This window comes from Urocampus carinirostris, chromosome 8 (assembly GCF_059441175.1).
Source record: "Urocampus carinirostris isolate Australia breed hairy pipefish chromosome 8, RoL_Ucar_1.0, whole genome shotgun sequence".
Classification (NCBI taxonomy): Eukaryota; Metazoa; Chordata; class Actinopteri; order Syngnathiformes; family Syngnathidae; genus Urocampus; species Urocampus carinirostris.
In genome coordinates this window covers 25,660,634-25,681,732 of record NC_142356.1, presented here as the reverse complement: position 1 = coordinate 25,681,732, position 21,099 = coordinate 25,660,634, and the positions used below count along the sequence as shown (strand labels likewise).

Below are 21,099 nucleotides of genomic sequence, written 5' to 3'. Positions count from 1 at the left end.
GCTTTTAATTGGTTGGCGCTTTTAAAACTCGAACAGTAACAATTGTGGTTGGCCAAAACTCCATCCCTCCCTACAAAACGCAGTGCTTTGCAGTTTCACAACCGCACTACGTTTAAACTTCTGACTTTGACTTCGGACTTTTTGTGTGTGTATGTTTTGAACCAGCCAAGGTTCGAACCTTTTCTTGTTTCAGCTGCACCTTTTGTTGTAGTGTGTCGGCTCCCTCACCTCCACGACCCCGGTTTGAATCTTGTTGCACAAAATGCATTGTGTAAAACCTTGTGTTGTAACGCACACCTTTAAATACTATGCATTTCCAGTCTTATCCACCTTACTCTGCGGTATATAAGCTGCACTGAGTTTTAAAGCACACTTTCAAATTTCTAATCAATTCGGGTTTTTTAAGTGTGCCGTTTTGTGCGGAAAATACAGTAAATTCTAACTGATTTGGAGTTTTGTTTGTGTGCCAAGATTTCAAGGCCAAGAGTCGAAATCACAAGTTTTATTGACTGGACTCCATCCAAAATCAAATGTTGTGTCTTATTCTCGTCTGTTTCTTCGTTTCCCCAGATGATGTATTTCACAGTTTGGGTAAAGAGGACCACAGGCAAGTCTGCCCGGCTGCCCCTCGAAACAACCCCAGTGCACCGAGCCCCCTCCCACCGCTTTCCGGTTCCTGCCTCCCTCTGGCCCCCGCAACACACCTCAACGCCATGGTGCCGCAGGCCTTCCCCAAGATAGCCGCCCCCGCGCCGGACTTTGGGGAGGTCCACCCTGGTCTGTGCCTTCCGCCAGCCGAACCGGCCATTTCCTCGTCGGACGGTCCACTCAGCGCCCCTCCAAGCATCTGCAGGTTCGTTTACGACCCATTGTGTAACAAGTCTGAGGTCTCTGAATGCACATCCTCACTTTTTTTTCTCCGTGCTTCTTGAAGTGATCCCGAATGCGAGGGACATCGGTGCGAAGGGAGTAGGTCGTACGAGCACCCGCCCTATGATGGAGAAGAGAGCCAGGATGAGGATAGCTGCTCAGACCATAGCTCCTCCACATCCACCTCCACCAACCAGAAGGAAGGGAAGTACTGTGACTGCTGCTACTGCGAGTTCTTCGGCCATGGCGGGGTAAGAAGACACAACATATACTGTAGTTATCCATCCCATATACATTGACCCCAGTACTTGGAAGATTAATTAGTTCCCAATTCAAACTCGTATCTAGAAGTTCTCATATCTGAAATTAATTTTAATTTTAAGAAACAAATGAACACCGATTCATTGGTTCCTTGGCCTCCCATAACCTTACCCCAGGTATCTTTAAAACCCTGCTTTCTGATCACTAAAAACACTTCCAAATAGTAAATCAAACATAAACTTAACATAAACGCCACGCTGTGCTCTGTAACACTGGCCCTGACTTGCACCAGACTAGTGGTCTAATATTAAACATTGGGGCTTTAAAGATTTTCTATCTGCTTACAATGCCCAACTGAGTTCAAAGAGTTCTGCTGCCGCTCTTTTATCTTTTAACAAAGCTGTCCGTTGCTGTTAGTCAAGTCAAGTCATTTTTATTCGTATAGCCCTAAATCATGAAGAGTCTCAAAGGGCTTCACAGATTATTACACTATATTACACAGACTATTTTTCAGCCGACGAGAAGAGTAGGTTATTCATATACTATGGAGTAGAAGTGAGTTTTAAGCTTAGATTTAAACATTTCCACCGAGGTTGCAGATCGGATCTCAGGGGGAAGAGCATTCCACAGCACCGGTGCCCGGATGGAGAACGCTCTCGAACCAGCAGAACACTTCTTTGCTCTTGGGATCACCAGAAGACACTCGGCACTCTCAGATCGTAGGCTTCGGACTGGGACATAGTGGGAATTCAGATCTGAAAGATAAGAGGGAGCAAGTCCATGTATGATTTTGTATAATGTTAAGAGAACCTTGAAATCACATCTAAGGCTAACTGGGAGCCAATGCAGGTTAGCCAAAATCGGTGTTATGTGCTCGTACTTTTTTGTCCTTGTTAAAAGCCTCGCTGCGGAATTTTGTACCATCTGAAGAGACTTGATTCTAGACTTCGGGAGACCAGAGAGTAGTGCATTACAGTAATCGAGACGGGAGGTAACAAACGCATGAATTATAATTTCCGCATCCGACTGAGACAGTATTGAACGGATTCAAGAGACATCATGTGTCCTCAAGTTAAGTTTTTTTTTTTTTAATTAATATTATTATTTTTTATTGTTAGTGTATTATGAAAATGGTGAAAATAAGAAGAGGCCTTCTTCAAGTAAAGTCCAAACCCTAAGAAAGTTGTAATAAGAGGAGTTTATTCGAACGCATCCAAGAAATGCACTTAATTGCACGCACATCATGAAAGAGTTGACAGAGGCTGCTTTGAAAATGGTCAAAATGCAAAAGTGTTTATTAAAAGGAAATACAAAATGCCAAGGGAGCTTTGTGTGGAACCAAAACATTTTTAATTGGTACTTTTACCACCATATATCACCATAATATTATTTTATATTTACTGCGCCGTATTGAAAAGCTTGAAGGGCTGTATCTGGCCTGCGGGCAGTAAATCTATCGAGGATGTGATCAAATCCAATACTGTTTTTTGGGCCAGAATCAGACCAATATCTGAGACCGATATCAGATTGGCTAACCCCTGTTACTGACTGTTCACTCTGTTCCCGTAGCCTCCAGCGGCACCAACCAGCCGCAACTACGCCGAAATGCGTGAGAAGCTTCGTCTGCGTCTGACAAAGCGCAAGGAGGAGCAGCCCAAGCGAGAGGAGCAGCAGCAGCCGGCACCCGAGCGCGAAAGCACCACCGGTGGTGTGGAGGACCATCGGAGGGTGGAGGACCTACTGCAGTTCATAAACAGCGCCGACAGCAAGCGGGCTACCAGTTCCAAAGCCGCCAAGCGGGCTCGCCACAAACAGAAGAAAATGGAAGAGAAGGCCCGGCAGGAGGCCGAAGCGCAGCAGGAGGAGCAGCGCAGACGGCAGGAGGAGGAGGAGGCGGCGTTCAGGCACGAGCTACTCCGGCTGCAGGAGCATTGTGCCGCCAAAAAGAAGAAGAAGGACAAAGCCAAGGAGAACACGGCGCCGACGGCCAATGGCGGCAACAATCCGCAGCCCCTCAAGCAGAGCGCCCAGAACGTGCTTGACCACCTGCGCAACGGGAAAACGCAGCTCTTTCAGAGCTTCATATGTCCCGGCGACCTACAGCCGGAACTCCGAGCCAATGGCGAACACCCCGTCGTCTCGCACCTCCACAACCACGACCACAACATAAAAAACAAAGCCAAGTCTGCGGCCCCCGCCAGGAAAGACCCAGAATCGCTCGCCAATGGCAGTGGCTCTAATCCAGCAGAGACCAAAGCCACTCGCACCAGGCCCTCTGAGACGCCTGCACCTCACTTAGAAGTCAGGAGCAACAACAGGAGCGCTAGCGGCAAAAGGCAGCTGAAGGAAGCCCGCCGGCCTAGCCCGCCCGCCTCCAATCCCTCACCTTCGCCTCCACCGCCTCATGCCCACCCTCATCTTCCTTCTGCCTCCCTATCAGAACACACGGAGCAGAATGGCAAACCCCCGAGTGCAGAGTCTCCCCAACCCAAAGGAAAAGCCAAAAAGAACAAGAAGAAGAAGGGGGACAAGGTCACCACTTCAATCGGTTAGTGTCCTTCTTTTCACTACTCGCAGCGATCATCCTAACAAATATGAATAAAAAGGTGGGGCGGGTCCTTTGAAGTGTTCTTAAAAATTTGAAAGTAGAATAATCGAAATATGTGTAAATAATGCCCAATTGAGTTCGAATGGTCCTTATAATTTTTTCCCACTGCGCCTATCTGCTTTTATCTAACTTTTAGCAACGGTGTTTGGGCGGCTGAACACATTAGGTAGAAGGAAAGGGGGTTGGGGTCTGGAGAATGACTTTATGCCCCTTTACCGCAGTTTTTGTTGGTGTAGCATGAAAATGGTGAAAGTAAGAAATTTCCTGTACCATGTAGAGTTCAAACGCCAACTCTTACCCCAAAAAGATGATTAAAAAAGTTTATTTATACACATCTAAGAAATGCACGCGGAACATACTGAACTTGATAGAAGCTGCAATGAAGCCAGAAGATGCGTTCAATGAGTAGAGAAGTACAGCACCTTAAAGCAAAATTAGCCTTCATGCAACAAATACTCTATATTCGCATATAAAAAAGATAATGGGTCTAATACAGAAAACAATTTTATGAATTTCCTAAGGTATTCTTGTTAGAGACAGAACTGGAGTACCATATTTTCCGCACTATAAGGCGCACCGGGTTATAGGGCGCACCCCGAAAAAATAGTTTTTGGTCCTATATTTGACATACATAAGACGCACCAGATTATAAGGCGCTACAATGGGAACGTCGAGAAAACTGTCAGATAGTTCAGTCCAACTTATTACCCCCTTAACATTCCCAAAGCTTGCAAAGACGCAAATACGTGTTGAGAACAGGTGCGGATGCCGTGTCCGTACGATGTCACTCAAATGCATCATTCCATCATTCGGAAGGTTAAAGTCTTGGGATTCAAGAAATGCCAACCATTCCTTAGTTTCTATTTTCTTTTTCGCTCGCAACTTTACTGTGCATTTGACAATAATTGAGTTTAATCTAAAAATAGACACTCCAATCCATCCATTATCTGCACCGCTTATCACAGAAACATCGAGTTCAGTCTGAAACAAGATACAGGGAAAATATATAGCCGGAGTAGCTCACCGAAGTCGTTGTGTTCAATAATAATGTGCAGCGTTGGTCCGCTTATATTCGTGAGTGTAGTAAATCCAGGAGAATAAAATATTTACAAATACAGAATAGTAAAAAATGCTTTCTCTATGCCGTCAACCACGTGCTATTCACATTCATCTTTTTCGGCCAATTGCAGGCTTTGTTTTGCCGCTTAAGCCTATGCCAGCCTCTAAATGATAAACAGGATCCGTCCCTTGACCTCCGAATAACTTTAGCCAATAGTGATCGATTCAACTGATGATTGACACATCTTTTTTGGCCAATTGCAGGCTTTGTTTTGCCGCTTAAGCCTATGCCAGCCTGTAAATGATAAAAAGGATCCGCCTCTTGACCTCCGAATAACTTTAGCCAATAGTGATCGGTTCAAATGATGATTGACACATTACTTAGCCAATGAAACGCCGGTAAATAAATCCCAGCATACACCGCGGACTACTTGGCGTTCGGGGGAAAATCTAGTCAGCGGCTGCAAGTTAGTTGGAAGACTTTGCGACTTAATATTGATCCAGAAACAAGGCGCACTGTATTATAAGGCGCATGGTCAGCTTTTGAAAAAAATAAAAGAGTCGCCGGACACAACCGAATGTTTGATCTTACATTACACATAGTCCAGTGTTTTTCCGAATTGCTCAGTCCACAATTGAATGGATTTGGGAGTACAGTCCATGAACATGCCCGATTAAAGTCGCCGTCGACGATAAAGCTCCGTTGGGGTAGTGCAAGCTGCTGTTAAGCAGCGGGCAGGAGATTTAGCGCTATGCTAACGTTAGCATCCGGTGAAACTGTTAGCGGTGGAAAGTATACAGCAAACACAAAGACCACAGTTAACTCTCCTGGTACATAGCTAGAAACTCCATATCGAGTGAGCAGTGTGTGTCAATGGTTCCGCTATTATTGTAGCGCGTAGTCTCCAACCTCTGTTTTTACCGGAGTCTTCGTCTCGTTCGAGCCGGTGATGTAATGCGGCGTCGGGAAAGCCAAGACTCCGTGATGGCAAAAAAAAAGTCCTCCAATTCCGGACGTTGTTGGTGGCGATCCGCAGCTCAATTCACTCATTGTGGACGATGGATCTGGCGTTGGTTGAACATGCTTGGGAGCGCTGGTCTGTGTGGTCGCCTTCTTAGCTTAGCTCAGCCTTTGCTCCGTCGTTGTCATTGTCGGCAGGCGGCAAATCTTCCAGGGAGATCCGGTGGTCTCTGTATATCCCTCGGGATGTAGTGGATATTATTGTAAATGCGAAGGGAGTCGAAGGGAAAATAAGAGGGATCAGGGGACACTGAAAAACAAAAGACGAACTGGAGCCCGAGCCGCAGCGTCTGCACAACGCGCCGCCATCTTGACTTTAAATGATAAATTCTGCTGTTTGGTAACCATTTTTTTATCAGTATTAACTCTGAATCATTCATATCAAACTTTCAAATTTATACTTACCCTTACAAGATTTAGCAAATTTTGTTGATTTTCAAAATGACAATTTTTCCAAAATAATAAGTTTCATTGCACTATTACAAAAACAGATGTTCCCTTTTTCCCGATTTCACATGTATATCCCGTTTCCTTGTTCCATAACAAACCGAGGAGTAAAGTACAATTCAAATAGAATTCAAGCAATTTAAAAAAACAACTATATATGTGTAAATATTTTAATTTTTGTGTTTAGACGATGTCTTCCTGCCCAAAGACATCGATCTGGACAGCACTGAAATGGACGAGACGGAACGAGAGGTGGAGTATTTTAAAAGGTATGTAAGTTTACTAAGATAGTGTGGACAATGGGGAAAAATATACATTGTTCAACCACAGTTCTGAAATGTCCATAATCAAAAGAAAGAAAATATATTGCATACACGGTAAGAGTTGAATGTAATGTTGGAACACTTTTAATTGAATTCTTAATCAGTGACCATGTTCAATGTTGGTCCTAATTTTAGACAGGTCCACACACTTTGCATGTGTTTTTCAGTAGAGTTGAAAAGCTTTTAGGATTCTTCTTTCCTTCTCTACTTGTCAAGAAATGAAATTTCAAATAAGGCTCTTGTGATCTGTTGAATGTGCTGACATTGTGTTCTCATTTTGAGTTACATTTTCCTCATAGTGATGTCCATAGATCAGAAATGGCTTTTTTATTCGGCACCGCTGAACAAGAATGGTAGAAATATCATGACAATGTATCATAGAAAATAGTTTGGGCTATTCTGGGGCCAGTTATGTCCTTGTTGTCACTTTGTGTGTCGACTACAAATATACTACTAAAGAAAAACTACATTTCTATAAAACAAAAAATTAAATGTAGTAATTAAAAACAAGTACCGGATATATGATTAAGCTGTAATTCTAAAGGAAAAATAAATACCAGAGAGGCACGACTAGAGTAATACGACAAATATACTTCTACAGAAATACTAAAGAAATACTACAGTAATTCTGCAGAAATGCTACAGAAAATACGACAAAACTAAATGTGAAATTTATTACTTAAAAACAAGGACCTGGTGTATTGTTTTGCATTAATTCTGAAAAGAAAAACAAAATACTACAGAAGTACTACTACAATAGTACTTCAGAAAAACTACTGCAGAAATATTCATACAAAAAAATAAAAATACAGTGAAACTACCAAAATACAGAAAACAACAAAAATATTACAGTAATGAAACCAAAATTCTACAAAATATGTCAAAACTATCAAATCTAGTGCTTAAAACCGGGACCTTATATATTATTTGGCTTTATTTCTGAAAAGAAAAAGATATACTACTACAGTAATACTACATAAAAACTACAAAAGTAATACAGAAATACTGGAACAAATGAAGAAATACTACTGATAATACCGGAAGGTAATACTTCAAAACTAAATGTCAAATGTAGTGTTTATAAACAAGGACATGATGTGGTATTTTGAATTATGAAAATAAATACTACAGAAACATACTACTACATAAATACTACATCAATGATACAACAAAAATACTTCTACGGAAATATTACTACAGTAATATTACAAAAGAAAATACACAAATACTACGATAAAATACTATATATTTACTACAAAAATACAACCTCAGTGATACTTCAAAAATCCTACAGAAATACTCCAAAAATGATACTTTAGTACTACTACAAAGGTCCCAAAGAAATACTACGAAGAAAATACTACAAAAAATAGTTTGGGAATGCTCCAAAAAGATAACATGAATACTAAAACCAAAATATCAAATGTAGTGCTTAAAACAGGGACCTTATATATGATTTTGCTTTAATTGTGAGGGTTTCAAAACCATTTTGATTAAACTAATCTATTTAAAAACAAATACAAAAAGACATTTACTTATGTCAATGTCTGCATGTGTATTTATTCATAAATCCAACTAAAAAAACTTGAATAGGTCTCCAGGCTTGGTCATCTTGACCCAATGTTTGAACCCAATGCAGAGCCTAACTCCAAAGGTTTGCCCACAGGGTTCCCACGGATCTTTGAAAAGTCTTAAAAGGCATTGAATTAATGATTACAAAAAAAGGTATTAATTAACATTTAAATGACTTCAATCTAACTTCAGAAAGTCTTAAAAATATGAGCACATTAATAAGATTTATTTTTGTTTGAACTAAAAAGATCTAGTAACATTTATCCATTGTCTTTTTTAATAATCCCCCAATATACTTTGGTGGCAACATTTTGTGAAAACATCAAAACGGTAATGTGCTTTCAGTCGGTCCTTTCAGAGCAGACTTAGCTGTCTTAAGTCTACCCACAATATTCATGGCAACTTGGGACAGAGACTTTTACTTTGGACCATGGGAAAGACGACATTTAATCTGACGATTGTTTTTCGCCATGGCTAATAAGTGTGCCAGGCAATAGCACAATGTATTGTGTGCAAGAAATATTTGTGGTTGTTTGTTTTGTGTGTTTCAATCGTGGTATTTTTGTCAATTTGGTCTTAAATTTGATTTCAAAAGGCATTAAAAAGTCTTTATTTTAACTTGCCTCAGGATGTAGGAACCCAGCCCTGCCATCGTTTCTTAAAATGTTTTTCTTATTTGTATTTATTTATTCTGTCCGTTTAGGTTCTGTCTGGACTCTGCACGGCAGACGCGTCAACGGCTGTCAATCAACTGGTCCAACTTTAGCTTGAAAAAGGCAACCTTTGCAGCACACTGAGTTGAGACTCTCTCCCCGCAAATGAAAACCAGGACCACCACGCATCCCTCCTTACGCCGCCACACGTCTCCATTTTTCCTGACCGTCGCTCTCCCTATGCTGGCTCGCCGTTTCCTCCTTCGTCCCCGCGTTCATTTTCACGGACCTGCTGAACTCGGAAGAAGAGCAAAAATTTGCGCAGAATCCATAACCCCCACCCCGCCCTACTCTTCTTGCGTGCTTGTGAGCTTTTTGTCAGCCGTTATCTGACTGAAAAAAAAAGCCATGGTCTGAAACGATCATAAAAGCAAATGGAAGAAAGATTATTATTGTTAATTAAAAAGTTGTATTTGTCACATTGTGGCTTTTATATCCAGTTGTCCCATTCCCACCACTCGACGGCTCAAAGGGGGCTTCGGTCGGCTCCGGTCATCCACGCCCTCGGCACCCGCACATAATACTTGATTTTTCTTCTTTTATAGAACCTGTTAAAAAGAGTATAAAAATGTTACCGTATGCATTATTTCCACCTCCTTTTTCCTCCACCCCTTTTTTTTATTAAAGAGAACACTATTTGAAAAGAGATCACAATCACAAATCAATCAGAGTGTCTATTGTATTAACACAAAATGCCTGACCGGCTACTTCTTTTTTAACATATTGTTAAGTAATATGAAACCATGTCTTTCTTTTTGAAAGATGGAATACAATATAGTATGCCAGGGTGTTGTTTCTTGTCTCATTTCTAAGCATTCACATAGCCTGTTAGTACACAATTGCCGTTAGCTATATTAGCAGCTCGGTGGCCTTGTGGGTAGGGCGCCCGCTCTGAGACTGGGAGGTCGCTGGTTCAAGCCTCGGCCGAGTCATACCTAAGACTTACAACATTGGTACTCATTGGTGCTCGGCATTAAGGGTTGGAATTGGGGGGTTTGGTCACCTAATGACTCCCAACACAGCAGTTTGGTCTAAAATGGCGGCGCCCTGTTCGGCTGTGGCTACATCGGCTCGCCACAGTTTAACTGTGCGGGACAGATGTACCGACATTTCGTTCTGTGTGCATGGGCACAAGAATGACAATAGAAGTAAATTCTTCTTAGCTTCACAGCTACCGTTTACAGCAGGGGTTTCTAATGTGGTCCTCATGGGCACCAGGTGTATTTTAAAAGTATATATCAAACTGGGTGGCCTTTGCGCTGATTAGTAATATGAAGTAGCTCTCATCTTGAAAATGGTTGGAAACCCCTAGTTTAGTGTAGTAGTACCGCACCTCTGTGATTAACGGGACATTTTTTCCTAAATATTTTAAATTGCCCAAGTTATAGTAAAATATTGATTTCTTTTTCTCTCATATGAGACTTACACTTGGCGGCAGTAGCTCAGCAGGTAGAGCGCTCGTCTTGAGATCAAGGGATCCCAGTTCGAATCCCGGCTTGTCCGAGTTACATGTCGAAGTGTCCTTGGGTAAGACACTGAACCCCCAATACCCACAATATGCAGGTTAGCGCCTTACATGGCTGCACAGGTCACGGACGCTATTGGGAAATGTGAAGCACAATGTAAAGCGCTTTGGGAAGTCATTGACTTGAAAAGCGCTATATAAATGCAGATCATTTCATTTCATACACTTGGCGATTAGTTTTTCATTTACCAACATCTTCACCCTTAAAATGTAGTGTTTTCGTTTGAGATTAAAAAAAAGAAAGATATATATACACAGACATACATACAAAGTACATAGGTGTATAGATGCCAATTTACAGCAACCAGCACTCCTGTGTTCTAATTGCAAATTGTGTTTGCTAATTGTCAGAAGGTTAACGAATTATTAAAAAACCTTTGTGAAATTATGTTATCTCAGTTGATAACAGTTCAGCTGATTAAAGAAGGTTTACCTTCCTTTGAGCTAGTTGAGTATCTGCAGCATCACATTTGTAGTTGTGATTAAACTTTAAGATTGGCCAGGAAGAGAGAAGTTTAATGTTCTAAGAAATGAAGCCTATTCCATATGGGAAATTGCCAGGAAACTGAAGATTTCCTGCAACGGTGTGTACTGCTCCCTTCAGAGAACAGCACTACAGGCTCTAACCGTAATAGACAGAAGTGGGAGCCTTCACTGCACAACCAAGCAAGCGGACAAGTACATTCGAGTCTCTAGTTTTGCAGCTTGGTTAAATCTATCTATATCCATCTATCTACCCTGGTCATATTCCTCGAGAGGGGTGACCGACAGCCAGACAAACATACAAAAACCAAGAAAATAAAAAAAGGGAAAAAGTAGCAAAAATCACTCACAAACATTTTTCGACCATGGTCAACCCAAATGCCCCAAAACCCAAACAAATTAAGCACCTCGGCACCCAAGTTGGTAATGCTTTCGTTGCTCCAGATGAAACGGGACACAAGAAAGCATCCATGTCACTCGGGTCAGGGTGACACAACATACTCTTCTGTTCAACAGCAGGACCCGACAGCTTTTACTGGTTTACCCCTGCCATATCATACAGGTGCCCTGCCCATCCCTTACAACTTGTCCAAACATCCCACTATCCTTTCACAACACCTCTCCGCTCATTCCTATGACCACCCATCCACGTCAATCGCGGCATTCCTCTTGGTCTCCTTCCATTTACCTCTGCTCTGTAGCTTGGTTAAATAGTACTCGCAAAACACCAGTGTCAACATGTACAGTGAAGAGGTGACCCCATGATGAGTCGCAAAGAAAAAGCCAGATGTGGGACTGGCAGATGAAAGAAAGCGATTAATATGGGTTAAAGAACATTGGATGACTCATGTGACAAATAAGTGTGACTATCATAGAAAACACTGAATTGTCTGGGTGATCCCAAACTTTTGAACGTAAGTGTGTATCTCTACAGTACTGTTAAATATATATTTGCAATCTTCACTGGTAATTCTAACATCGTCTGCAGTGGCTCATAATTGTGTGAGTCGCACTTTGTATTGTGTTAGGTTATCATTGAGGTCAAGGCGCAAGTTGTTGTGAAACCGAGTACATTCCCCACATGCTCAGACGATTTAAAATTGGGTCACGAGATGAGACTTTCAAAGATCTATGAAGACTTCGGCTTGTAATAGAAGTGATATACAGCGTTCCATAGTGTGAATATTGTCTATCTCTTTAGAGATGATGTCAGTGGAAATTCCCGTTCCCAAGATTAAAGGTTGTCAGACAAAATGTCTGGCAGCCTTGAAGTGGTTGCAAACGCAGAATGACTTCCTACAAGCAGTCGGGTGTGACCCTTGCAAACTATAAACAATTGGATTGTACCTGTTGATGTCTCATTTTTCTCCTGTGTAAAAAGAATTTGGGGATTTTTATGGTCATGAGAAATGGTCATCATGTTGTCTGGACCAGTGGTTCTCAACTGCTCTGACTTTAGGACCCACCATTCCACCCTAATGACAAGCTGCAACCAAAATGAATAAAAGATTTCCAGTCTGGTTTTTTTCAACCTGCACACATCATCAGTGATGTTACCTGGGGTCACACAGTGGTTCAGCTATTTCAAACATCATACACTCTCACCCAGGCGACCCCGATCAGACCTCAGCTTGTGTCCAAGTAGAGCTACCTCACCTATGGTTTACTTCTCCTCAACCACAGCCACCATGAGGCAACCGCTACTTGGCTTTGTGACCTTCTTAATGGCCCTTCGCTTGATGCCCCTCTGTGATGCCCAGGATGTTGTAAGCCCTGCAGAGAGACCGGCCAACAGACCCTCTGCGCCCCACCTCGAAATGATCACATCATGCTTTCCACCCTTTGTTCTGGCACTCCTCCACTCAGCATATTTTGTCCTTTTTCTCTTATTGTCTTCTTCAAAACAGTCCTCCCATGGTACAATGAGTTCCAGGAGAACAATCTGATTGGAAGCCTCAGAGATCAACGGCACATCAAGCCGCAATGTTGTTGTGGCAATCCATTCTGCTTCCCCAGATCAACATTCATCTCCTAGTTTTGTGCTGTTGCTCGCCTCCAATGTCTTGGCACCACTTACCATTGTTAGCGGGTTAATTTTGACTCTGGGACTAACTCAGTCTTGACCACAAAAAAGGAGTATCGCGCAAAATAGCTAATACTACCATACCTGTCAACCTGTTCGTTTTTGCCTTACAAAGTACGTTTATTATGCATTTTAAGACGTGTACGACGTACAAGAAAATCTGTACGGAAAAACGCAAATTTGTCAATTATGGGTACTATCCGGTACACACCGACTATCAGGAAACGGCAAATCAATCAAGTCTAACGAGTTTGCCGTGGTAGCCTCTATCTCTGTATCCTTTTTTTCGTTGCAAATGAAGCTAGCGGTTTGATGTTACTGCCTGGGGATTTCCCATAATGCATCATCCCGGAAAAAAAAAAGGTGTAAGATTATTTTGTAAGGGAAAATATGACAGTTTGTACAGGCATGGAACCGTGGAGGTTGACAGGTATGTACTACATCCTAACAAATATTATATGCACCCATTAGCTGAGGAGGTAGAGCGCTCTTCTTGGGATCAAGAGATCGCAGGTTTGATTCCCGGCTCCTCTGTGTTATATGTCAAAGTATCCTTGGGCAAGACACTGAATCCCTAATGCCCCCAATAAGCAGGTAGGTGCCTTGCATGGCTGACTCCCTATTGGTGTGTGAGTGTGTAGAATATAGAATAGAATAAAGAATATACCTTTATTGTCATTGTTACAAAATGGGTTGAACATATTGTGACGACAAAATTGGGCGTGGCACTCCAGTTTCACATTTAACAGTGAGGATAAAAGAAAACAAAGAAGATAAAGGAACAAAGAAGATAAGGTTATAATTTACACAATACAAAGGAACAAAGAAGATAAAGGTTATAAATTTGTGTGTGTTAATGGGTAAGTGTGAAGCACATTGTAAAGCGCTTTGGTAGGTCCTCATTGACTTGAAAAGCGCTATATAAATGCAGACCATTTACCATTCATTCCCTTTGTAATTTGAATTAACGGCCCCTGAGACACATCAGTCTTTACATTTAAAAAACGTAAACGGGTCACTGGAGACCCCAACTCGACATAAGGGTTAACCAGCCAGACCCTCTATGTGCTTAGCACCCCTAAAGCACTGAACCTGAAATCGCCCCTGCTTTTCATTACTCGACTTTATTGCAAGCACGGCGGCGCAGTGGTTAGCGCTTGTGCGGCACAGTTCATGTCATGGGAACCTGTCGTGGGTTCAAATCCAGCTCCAGACTTCCTGTGCGGAGTTTGTATGTTCTCCCCGTGCTTGCGTGGGTTTCCTCCGGGCACTCCGGTTTCCTCCCACGTTCCAAAAACATGCATTTCAGGTGAATTGGCCGGTTCAAATTGTCCCTAGGTGTGAATGAGCGAATGAGTTGTCTGTCCCTGCGATTGGCTGGCAACCAGTTCAGGGTGTCCCCTGCCCACTGCCCGGAGATGGCTGGGATGGGCTCCAGCCCCCCCCCGCGACCCTAATGAGGATAAGCGGTACGGCTGATGAGATGAGACTTTATTGCAGTCATTGGCTTGTTGCGTGTTTGTAATGCTATATTTAGTTGTCACAGGGCTTCTAAGTATCTGTGTGTGTGCCCCCCAGTGCCACATGATGCATTCAGGCGCTGTAGAGAGAGGGGCTTTCCCCACCACCTGCACTAAAATGTTATATGCCACGCGATGAGGACATGAGATCACTGCTTGTTTGTTTTTGAACAAAGAGTTACATTTTGGGTGCAGGTTAGTGCAAAAGCATTTTGTCATGCTATCCAGTAATGCTCATGCACAGATTGTTTTTACTCAAACTATCCCAAATAGTTACCTCTTGTCATTATCATGAAAAGGTAGTAAAAAGCACAAGGAAGAATATTTATCTGTTTTAATATATGTAATAATTCGTTCCTTATTTCTATAATAGTTGAATTCACTTTGAATGACTGCCTGAGAAAATGAAACGGTAATTCAAAGGACAGTATGTGCTATTTAACCACTAGATTTTACTTTACTTTACTGTGAAGTGCAGCCAAAAATGAGTGCCGTGAAGCACAAGTAAGAATACAAACCTCGGAAGACCAACTTTTTTTTCTTTACCACTATGAAGTGTTTGTAGCTTTAAGTTGTTTGGAAAAAGGATTTAGAACCGGGGTCTCAAAGTTGAAGCTTGGGGACCAATTACAGCCAAGAGGATGATAATTTGAGGCCCCTACCTTAATATAAAAGTTTAAAAGGACAGTGTGTTTTATTTATTTGACAAAATAATCAAAATCACATTAACTCTGATATAATTGTGCAATTTTTAAAATACTCAAAGGTCAAGAAATTTGTATTTATTTTAAATTAACGTGGGCCTTACCTAGACGGAGCTGACAAAAATTTCTGCCATTTTGCTGGTATGGGTACTATCCAAAAAAGAATCGTCAACAACTGGTACGGTTTGGTCGCCTTGAATAGTTTATATTCTTCATTGGGCTTTTTAGCACTCGTTTTTACACAATTACACTACAAAATACAAGGACATCTAGTGGTATAACAGTACACTCTGTCCTTTTCATGTAAGTGCAGCCTTTGCAAAGTAGGGATTCATTACCGTTTTTTTTTTAAACTAATAATGTTTTTTATATACAGTATAGATCTTGCCTTGTGTAGCACTTTAAACACTATTTGAGGACAGTAGATTTTTTAAATTTCTATCAGAGCTTTTCTTGTGGAAAACACTTTGTCCTCACCCACATACTAGATCTGGTGTCCCCCCATGTATACAGGGAGTGCAGAATTATTAGGCAAGTTGTATTTTTGAGGATTAATTTTATTATTGAACAACAACCATGTTCTTAATGAACCCAAAAGTCTCATTAATATCAAAGCTGAATATTTTGGAAGTTGGAGTGGGGCTTTTTTAGTTTTAGCTATTTTAGGAGGATATCTGTGTGTGCAGGTGACTATTACTGTGCATAATTATTAGGCAACTTAACAAAAAACAAATGTATACCCATTTCAATTATTTATTTTCATCAGGGAAACCAATATAACAGCTCAACATTCACAAATATACATTTCTGACATTCAAAAACAAAACAAAAACAAATCAGTGACCAATATAGCCACCTTTCTTTGCAAGGACACTCAAAAGCCTGCCATCCATGGATTCTGTCAGTGCTTTGATCTGTTCACGATCAACATTGCGTGCAGCAGCAACCACAGCCTCCCAGACACTGTTCAGAGAGGTGTACTGTTTTCCCTCCTTGTAAATCTCACATTTGATGAGGGACCACAGGTTCTCTATGGGGTTCAGATCAGGTGAACAAGGAGGCCATGTCATTAGTTTTTCTTCTTTTAGACCCTTTCTTGCCAGCCACGCTGTGGAGTACTTGGATGCGTGTGATGGAGCGTTGTCCTACATGAAAATCATGTTTTTCTTGAAGGATGCGGACTTCTTCCTGTACCACTGCTTGAAGAAGGTGTCTTCCAGAAACTGGCAGTAGGACTGGGAGTTGAGCTTGAGTCCATCCTCAACCCGAAAAGGCCCCACAAGCTCATCTTTGATGATACCAGCCCATACCAGTACCCCACCTCCACCTTGCTGGCGTCTGAGGCGGACTGGAGCTCTCTGCCCTTTACCGATCCAGCCACGGGCCCATCCATCTGGCCCATCAAGACTCACTCTCATTTCATCAGTCCATAAAACCTTAGAAAAATCCGTCTTGAGATTTTTCTTGGCCCAGTCTTGACGTTTCAGCTTGTGTGTCTTGTTCAGTGGTGGTTGTTTTTCAGCCTTTCTTACCTTGGCCATGTCTCTGAGTATTGCACACCTTGTGCTTTTGGGCACTCCAGTGATGTTGCAGCTCTGAAATATGGCAAAACTGGTGGCAAGTGGCATCTTGGCAGCTGTACGCTTGACTTTTCTCAGTTCACGGGCAGTTATTTTGCGCCTTGGTTTTTCTTCTTCTTCTTGCGACCCTGTTGACTATTTTGAATGTAACGCTTGATTGTTCGATGATCACGCTTCAGAAGCTTGGCAATTTTAAGAGTGCTGCATCCCTCTGCAAGATATCTCACTATTTTTGACTTTTCAGAGCCTGTCAAGTCCCTCTTCTGACCCATTTTGCCAAAGGAAAGGAAGTTGCCTAATAATTATGCACACCTGATATAGGGTGTTGATGTCATTAGACCACACCCCTTCTCATTACAGAGATGCATATCACCTGATATGCTTAATTGGTAGTAGGCTTTCGAGCCTATACAGCTTGGAGTAAGACAACATGCATAAAGAGGATGATGTGGTCAAAATACTCATTTGCCTAATAATTCTGCACTCCCTGTAATGAAGAGTAATAATATGCACAACTTATCATTTGTAGAAGAACTACACCCCCACAAACCCATTTGCCCTAACCTTTTCAATTTTTGACTCAAAAGACCCTCAAATTGTTCACAAGACCCTTCTTTTTTGCTCTAGATGCTGCACACAAGAGCATGCACACCAGGGCCCAAAGAAATGCATTGCATTTTTTACAGGAAGTGACCAGACTCTTCAGCTGTAGAATTAAAAATTTAAACACTCAAAGTGGTCATTTGCAATTAAAAAAAATGCATATGTGTGTCATGTTTCATACGAGAGGATTTATTTCATTGCGTGTGTGAATGAAATTTCACCTATCATCACACAATCAACCAATTGGAGAACTTTATTTTGAAAAGCATCAACAGGAACTCCAACCGGTCAGAGGACACACCTCCAGTGACCGACATCTGCAGCATTTAAAAGAGTGGCACGAATGTCTCTTGCTCTCTTATTTTCACTCCTGCTCTACCTGGATGGTGACTTGAAGGGGGCAGATCTGGCCTTTGCCCTCTGGGACAATCAGGACTTAAGAGGCCATCATTCATGGCCTTGTCTCCTTGAGTATATGGTGTGGCGCAACCCAGGCATGTGCCCATGTTGCTCTTTTTCACTCTTCATTGGCTAAAAACGTGATGCTTCGTCTGACCCAAAGGTAACCCCACAAAAAAGAACACAACAAACCAGTAGCTCAGGGGGTAGAGTGCTCATCTTGGGATCAAGGGATCCCAGTTCGAATCCCGGCTTGTCCGTGTTATATGTCGAAGTGTCCTTGGGTAAGACACTGAACCCCTAATACCCCCAATAAGCAGGTTAGCGTCTTACATGGCTGCAATACAAGGCCGCTATTGGGAAATTTGAAGCACACTGTAAAACGCTTTGGGAAGTCGTTAACTTGAAAAGCGCTATATAAATGCAGATCATTTCATTTTTGGTGCTGTGTATGAATATTTTACTTTAGCAAGCTATAAAATAATTCCTGATCATTCAAATGAGATGATTTTCTTAAACCTGGGTTTATTGATCAGTACTGTTAACTGCATCAGAATTTCTCCCGTTCCCAGTTTCTCTTTCGTAATCAGAAATGTGACTTTCTGCTGTCAACAATGTTCTTCTGTTCTTTCTTTCAATTTAATTTATCTTTCCGTGTAAATAAATCGTAGTTTTTTTAGAATCAAACCACGTTTGCATTATCTGTTTGTGTGTCTCCATTATTTTTCCTCTGGACTGATCCATCATTATCCATAACAATGAACTGAAGAATCGATCATTTTAAGCTTGAAATACAATATGTTGTAAGGATTGCTTCCTTCTTAACACTAGAGACATACGGGCCTATTTTGGCAAATAATTCGGTTGGGAAATCTTGAGCACCACCTGCTCGCTGAATCGGTAACCACAAATTCGGATTCTAAAACAAGTAAATGTAATTTAAAGCAACTCACATTAAAAGTTCCTCTTACATTTGCAAATGATCACTTCTTACATTACTAGAAAATCACACTGCCCCATCACAAGTAGAATCTTAGCACAGGCTTTTACAAATGTGTAAAAAATTTGATACCTTTGTTCTTATCATTAAAATAAGGAAACACTCTCACAGTACCGGTAATAGGAACAAGTCCAAGTTTACAAAATATTTTATTACAAAAATAAAGGGGTTAGCTCAGAGGGTGCAGTTGTTCCGGGGGTATAACACCATTTTCCATCATCTGATTCTGCGGCTATAACACAATAATAAATACATTTATATCATATATTATAATTGATATGAAAACAATACAACATGTAAGAATATCATGGCTTTGGAGTAACAATAAATTATGAAGATGTAGCTAGCACCAAGTAAGAATTTGTGATTCGACAGGAGGAAGCTTATACAGTTTGCATCAAAGAACGCAATTCAAGTCTTAGACCACCTTAATATCAAATGTTCGCGATTATTTTTAAGGATCTGTGGCATTTTTTGAAAAAAATCTCAAACAGAAAAAAGTCTTCAGCTTTTGAGTTGTTTAAAAGAAGAAATGAAAATTTTATAAAGTTAACTCTCTCAAATGCAAAATGATTTTGTTCCCAGATCGAGCTCGTATTAGAATTACTCGTACCTTGAACACATTTTCCCCATTATAAATAACCCAAAATAATTGAATTCGTTCTCTGTCTTACAAAAGCATCCAAGTTAACCCTGAATAGCTATAAAACACATCTTACTGATGGCTAAAACACAGAAAAATATAGTAAAACAACACAAGTATTGGGGCTGTATGGCGGGACACGCACATGCTAACAGGACGAGCTAAGCGTATGAGGCCCTCGGCCCTCTACTTGAAATGTTCATAACTTATATTTTCTCTCGTATGTCAGGAAATATTTTTGCTCAAAAATTAAGCCTCGACACTATATTTTGTAAGGTAATCCCTCGCTGTATTGCTGTTATGCTTTTCATGGTTTCAATACTTAGATAATAAAGATTTTCCTCGGCAGTGTGTTCTACATTCCTAAACCGTTGCCCAGCCCCTTTTCTACCTGCAAAAGCTTTTTTTTACATAACATTTTTTGTTTTTCTGTTAATGTCCACGTGATGGCGACGATATTACAGTATTGCAGTATTTTACGACATTTTTAGAAAAGAACGCTGCTTGCACCCCGTTTTGAAATCATCTTTTTTTTTTTAAATAAAGTCGGTCATGTCCTGAATCAATACAGTACAGTAGTGCAATATAGCATCAAGATTATTTATAAAATTATATTTGACAGTAAAGAAGTTATTTGTATGTTAAATGTATAGGAGTATCTAATATATAAAATAATAAATGAAGGTTTTATTTTGTGGGTTTTAAATATGATAAGACATTTTTGGAACGCGATACCCGTGAAAATGAGGAATTACTTTACTAATGTAACGCAAATATGAAAATAGACGATAGATTCCTAGCCAAAAGATCTACATGGTTCGAATCAAGTGGTGGCATAAGACTTGAGCGCCTGGCGTGAGTTGAAGTCTCAAATGATTTTCACTAGAGGTAAGGCCCGAGCCCAACCTGAAAATCAGGTGAGCCTTAAAATGTCTATCATTACGTTCGGGTTCAGCCAAAATCACCCCTCCTACAGCAGGGGTCGGGAACCACTTTCACCTAAAGAGCCATAATAGCAAAATATTTGGATTTTTTTTTTAAGAGAGCCATACCATACATTTTAACATTTTCTGCAAAAATGCTAAACCCGCTCTCCAAAAACATTGTAATTTATTTAGAAAATGTTATTTCACTGTGAGACGTTAGATGATTTGATCAAATTTATGAAATGAGAACGCCTGAGCCTGTGTCTGATATCAACAAATGTACCACTTTAAACTTGTCTCCCTCCCGCAATTACTCGCAGGCTCATTTTGACCTTCATTTTTTTCATAAATGGTCTCAAAATAAGGTGCGCAGTTCTTTTGTAAAAATGTCCAAAATAACAAAACAAGGGTACTGATGTATTAACCTTTGGTGCAGACTTCGCTGGGCAGAGACGTGCTCTGTGTGCATAGCTCCGCCCACACAATTAAATGGCAAATGTGTGCTTGGCTGGCGTTCCTGGCTGTTTAGTTTTTCAGTGGGTTTTCATCATAAAGGGTCTCAACAGTGAACCTATATTGTTTAATGAGCTTCCATATTAGGGGTCTGTTGTTGTGACACCTTGACTGTAAACTGTAGTGGGGAATATACTCTTTATATACTGGACCTCACTGATCCATTACCATTCTTAGCGCTATGTCATCTATGCGGGGACCAGTCTCGACCCCACGCTAATAAGATTTGGAACGCAATAGATGAGA

The 21,099-nt window shown here is 41.0% G+C and overlaps 1 protein-coding gene across 1 annotated transcript in view; it reads left to right on the top strand.

Moving 5' to 3' along the window:
• fam193a (family with sequence similarity 193 member A) overlaps positions 1-9,539 on the top strand; it is a 40,887-nt gene extending 31,348 nt beyond the window's left edge. Inside the window, exons 18-22 of the mRNA XM_088342110.1 lie at positions 571-853; positions 935-1,121; positions 2,701-3,679; positions 6,454-6,535; positions 8,865-9,539. Of these exons, the coding sequence (XP_088198236.1) occupies positions 571-853; positions 935-1,121; positions 2,701-3,679; positions 6,454-6,535; positions 8,865-8,958 (1,625 nt within the window). The 3' untranslated portion in view covers positions 8,959-9,539. The remainder of the gene's footprint in view (positions 1-570; positions 854-934; positions 1,122-2,700; positions 3,680-6,453; positions 6,536-8,864) is intronic.
• The last annotated feature ends 11,560 nt before the right edge of the window (positions 9,540-21,099 follow it).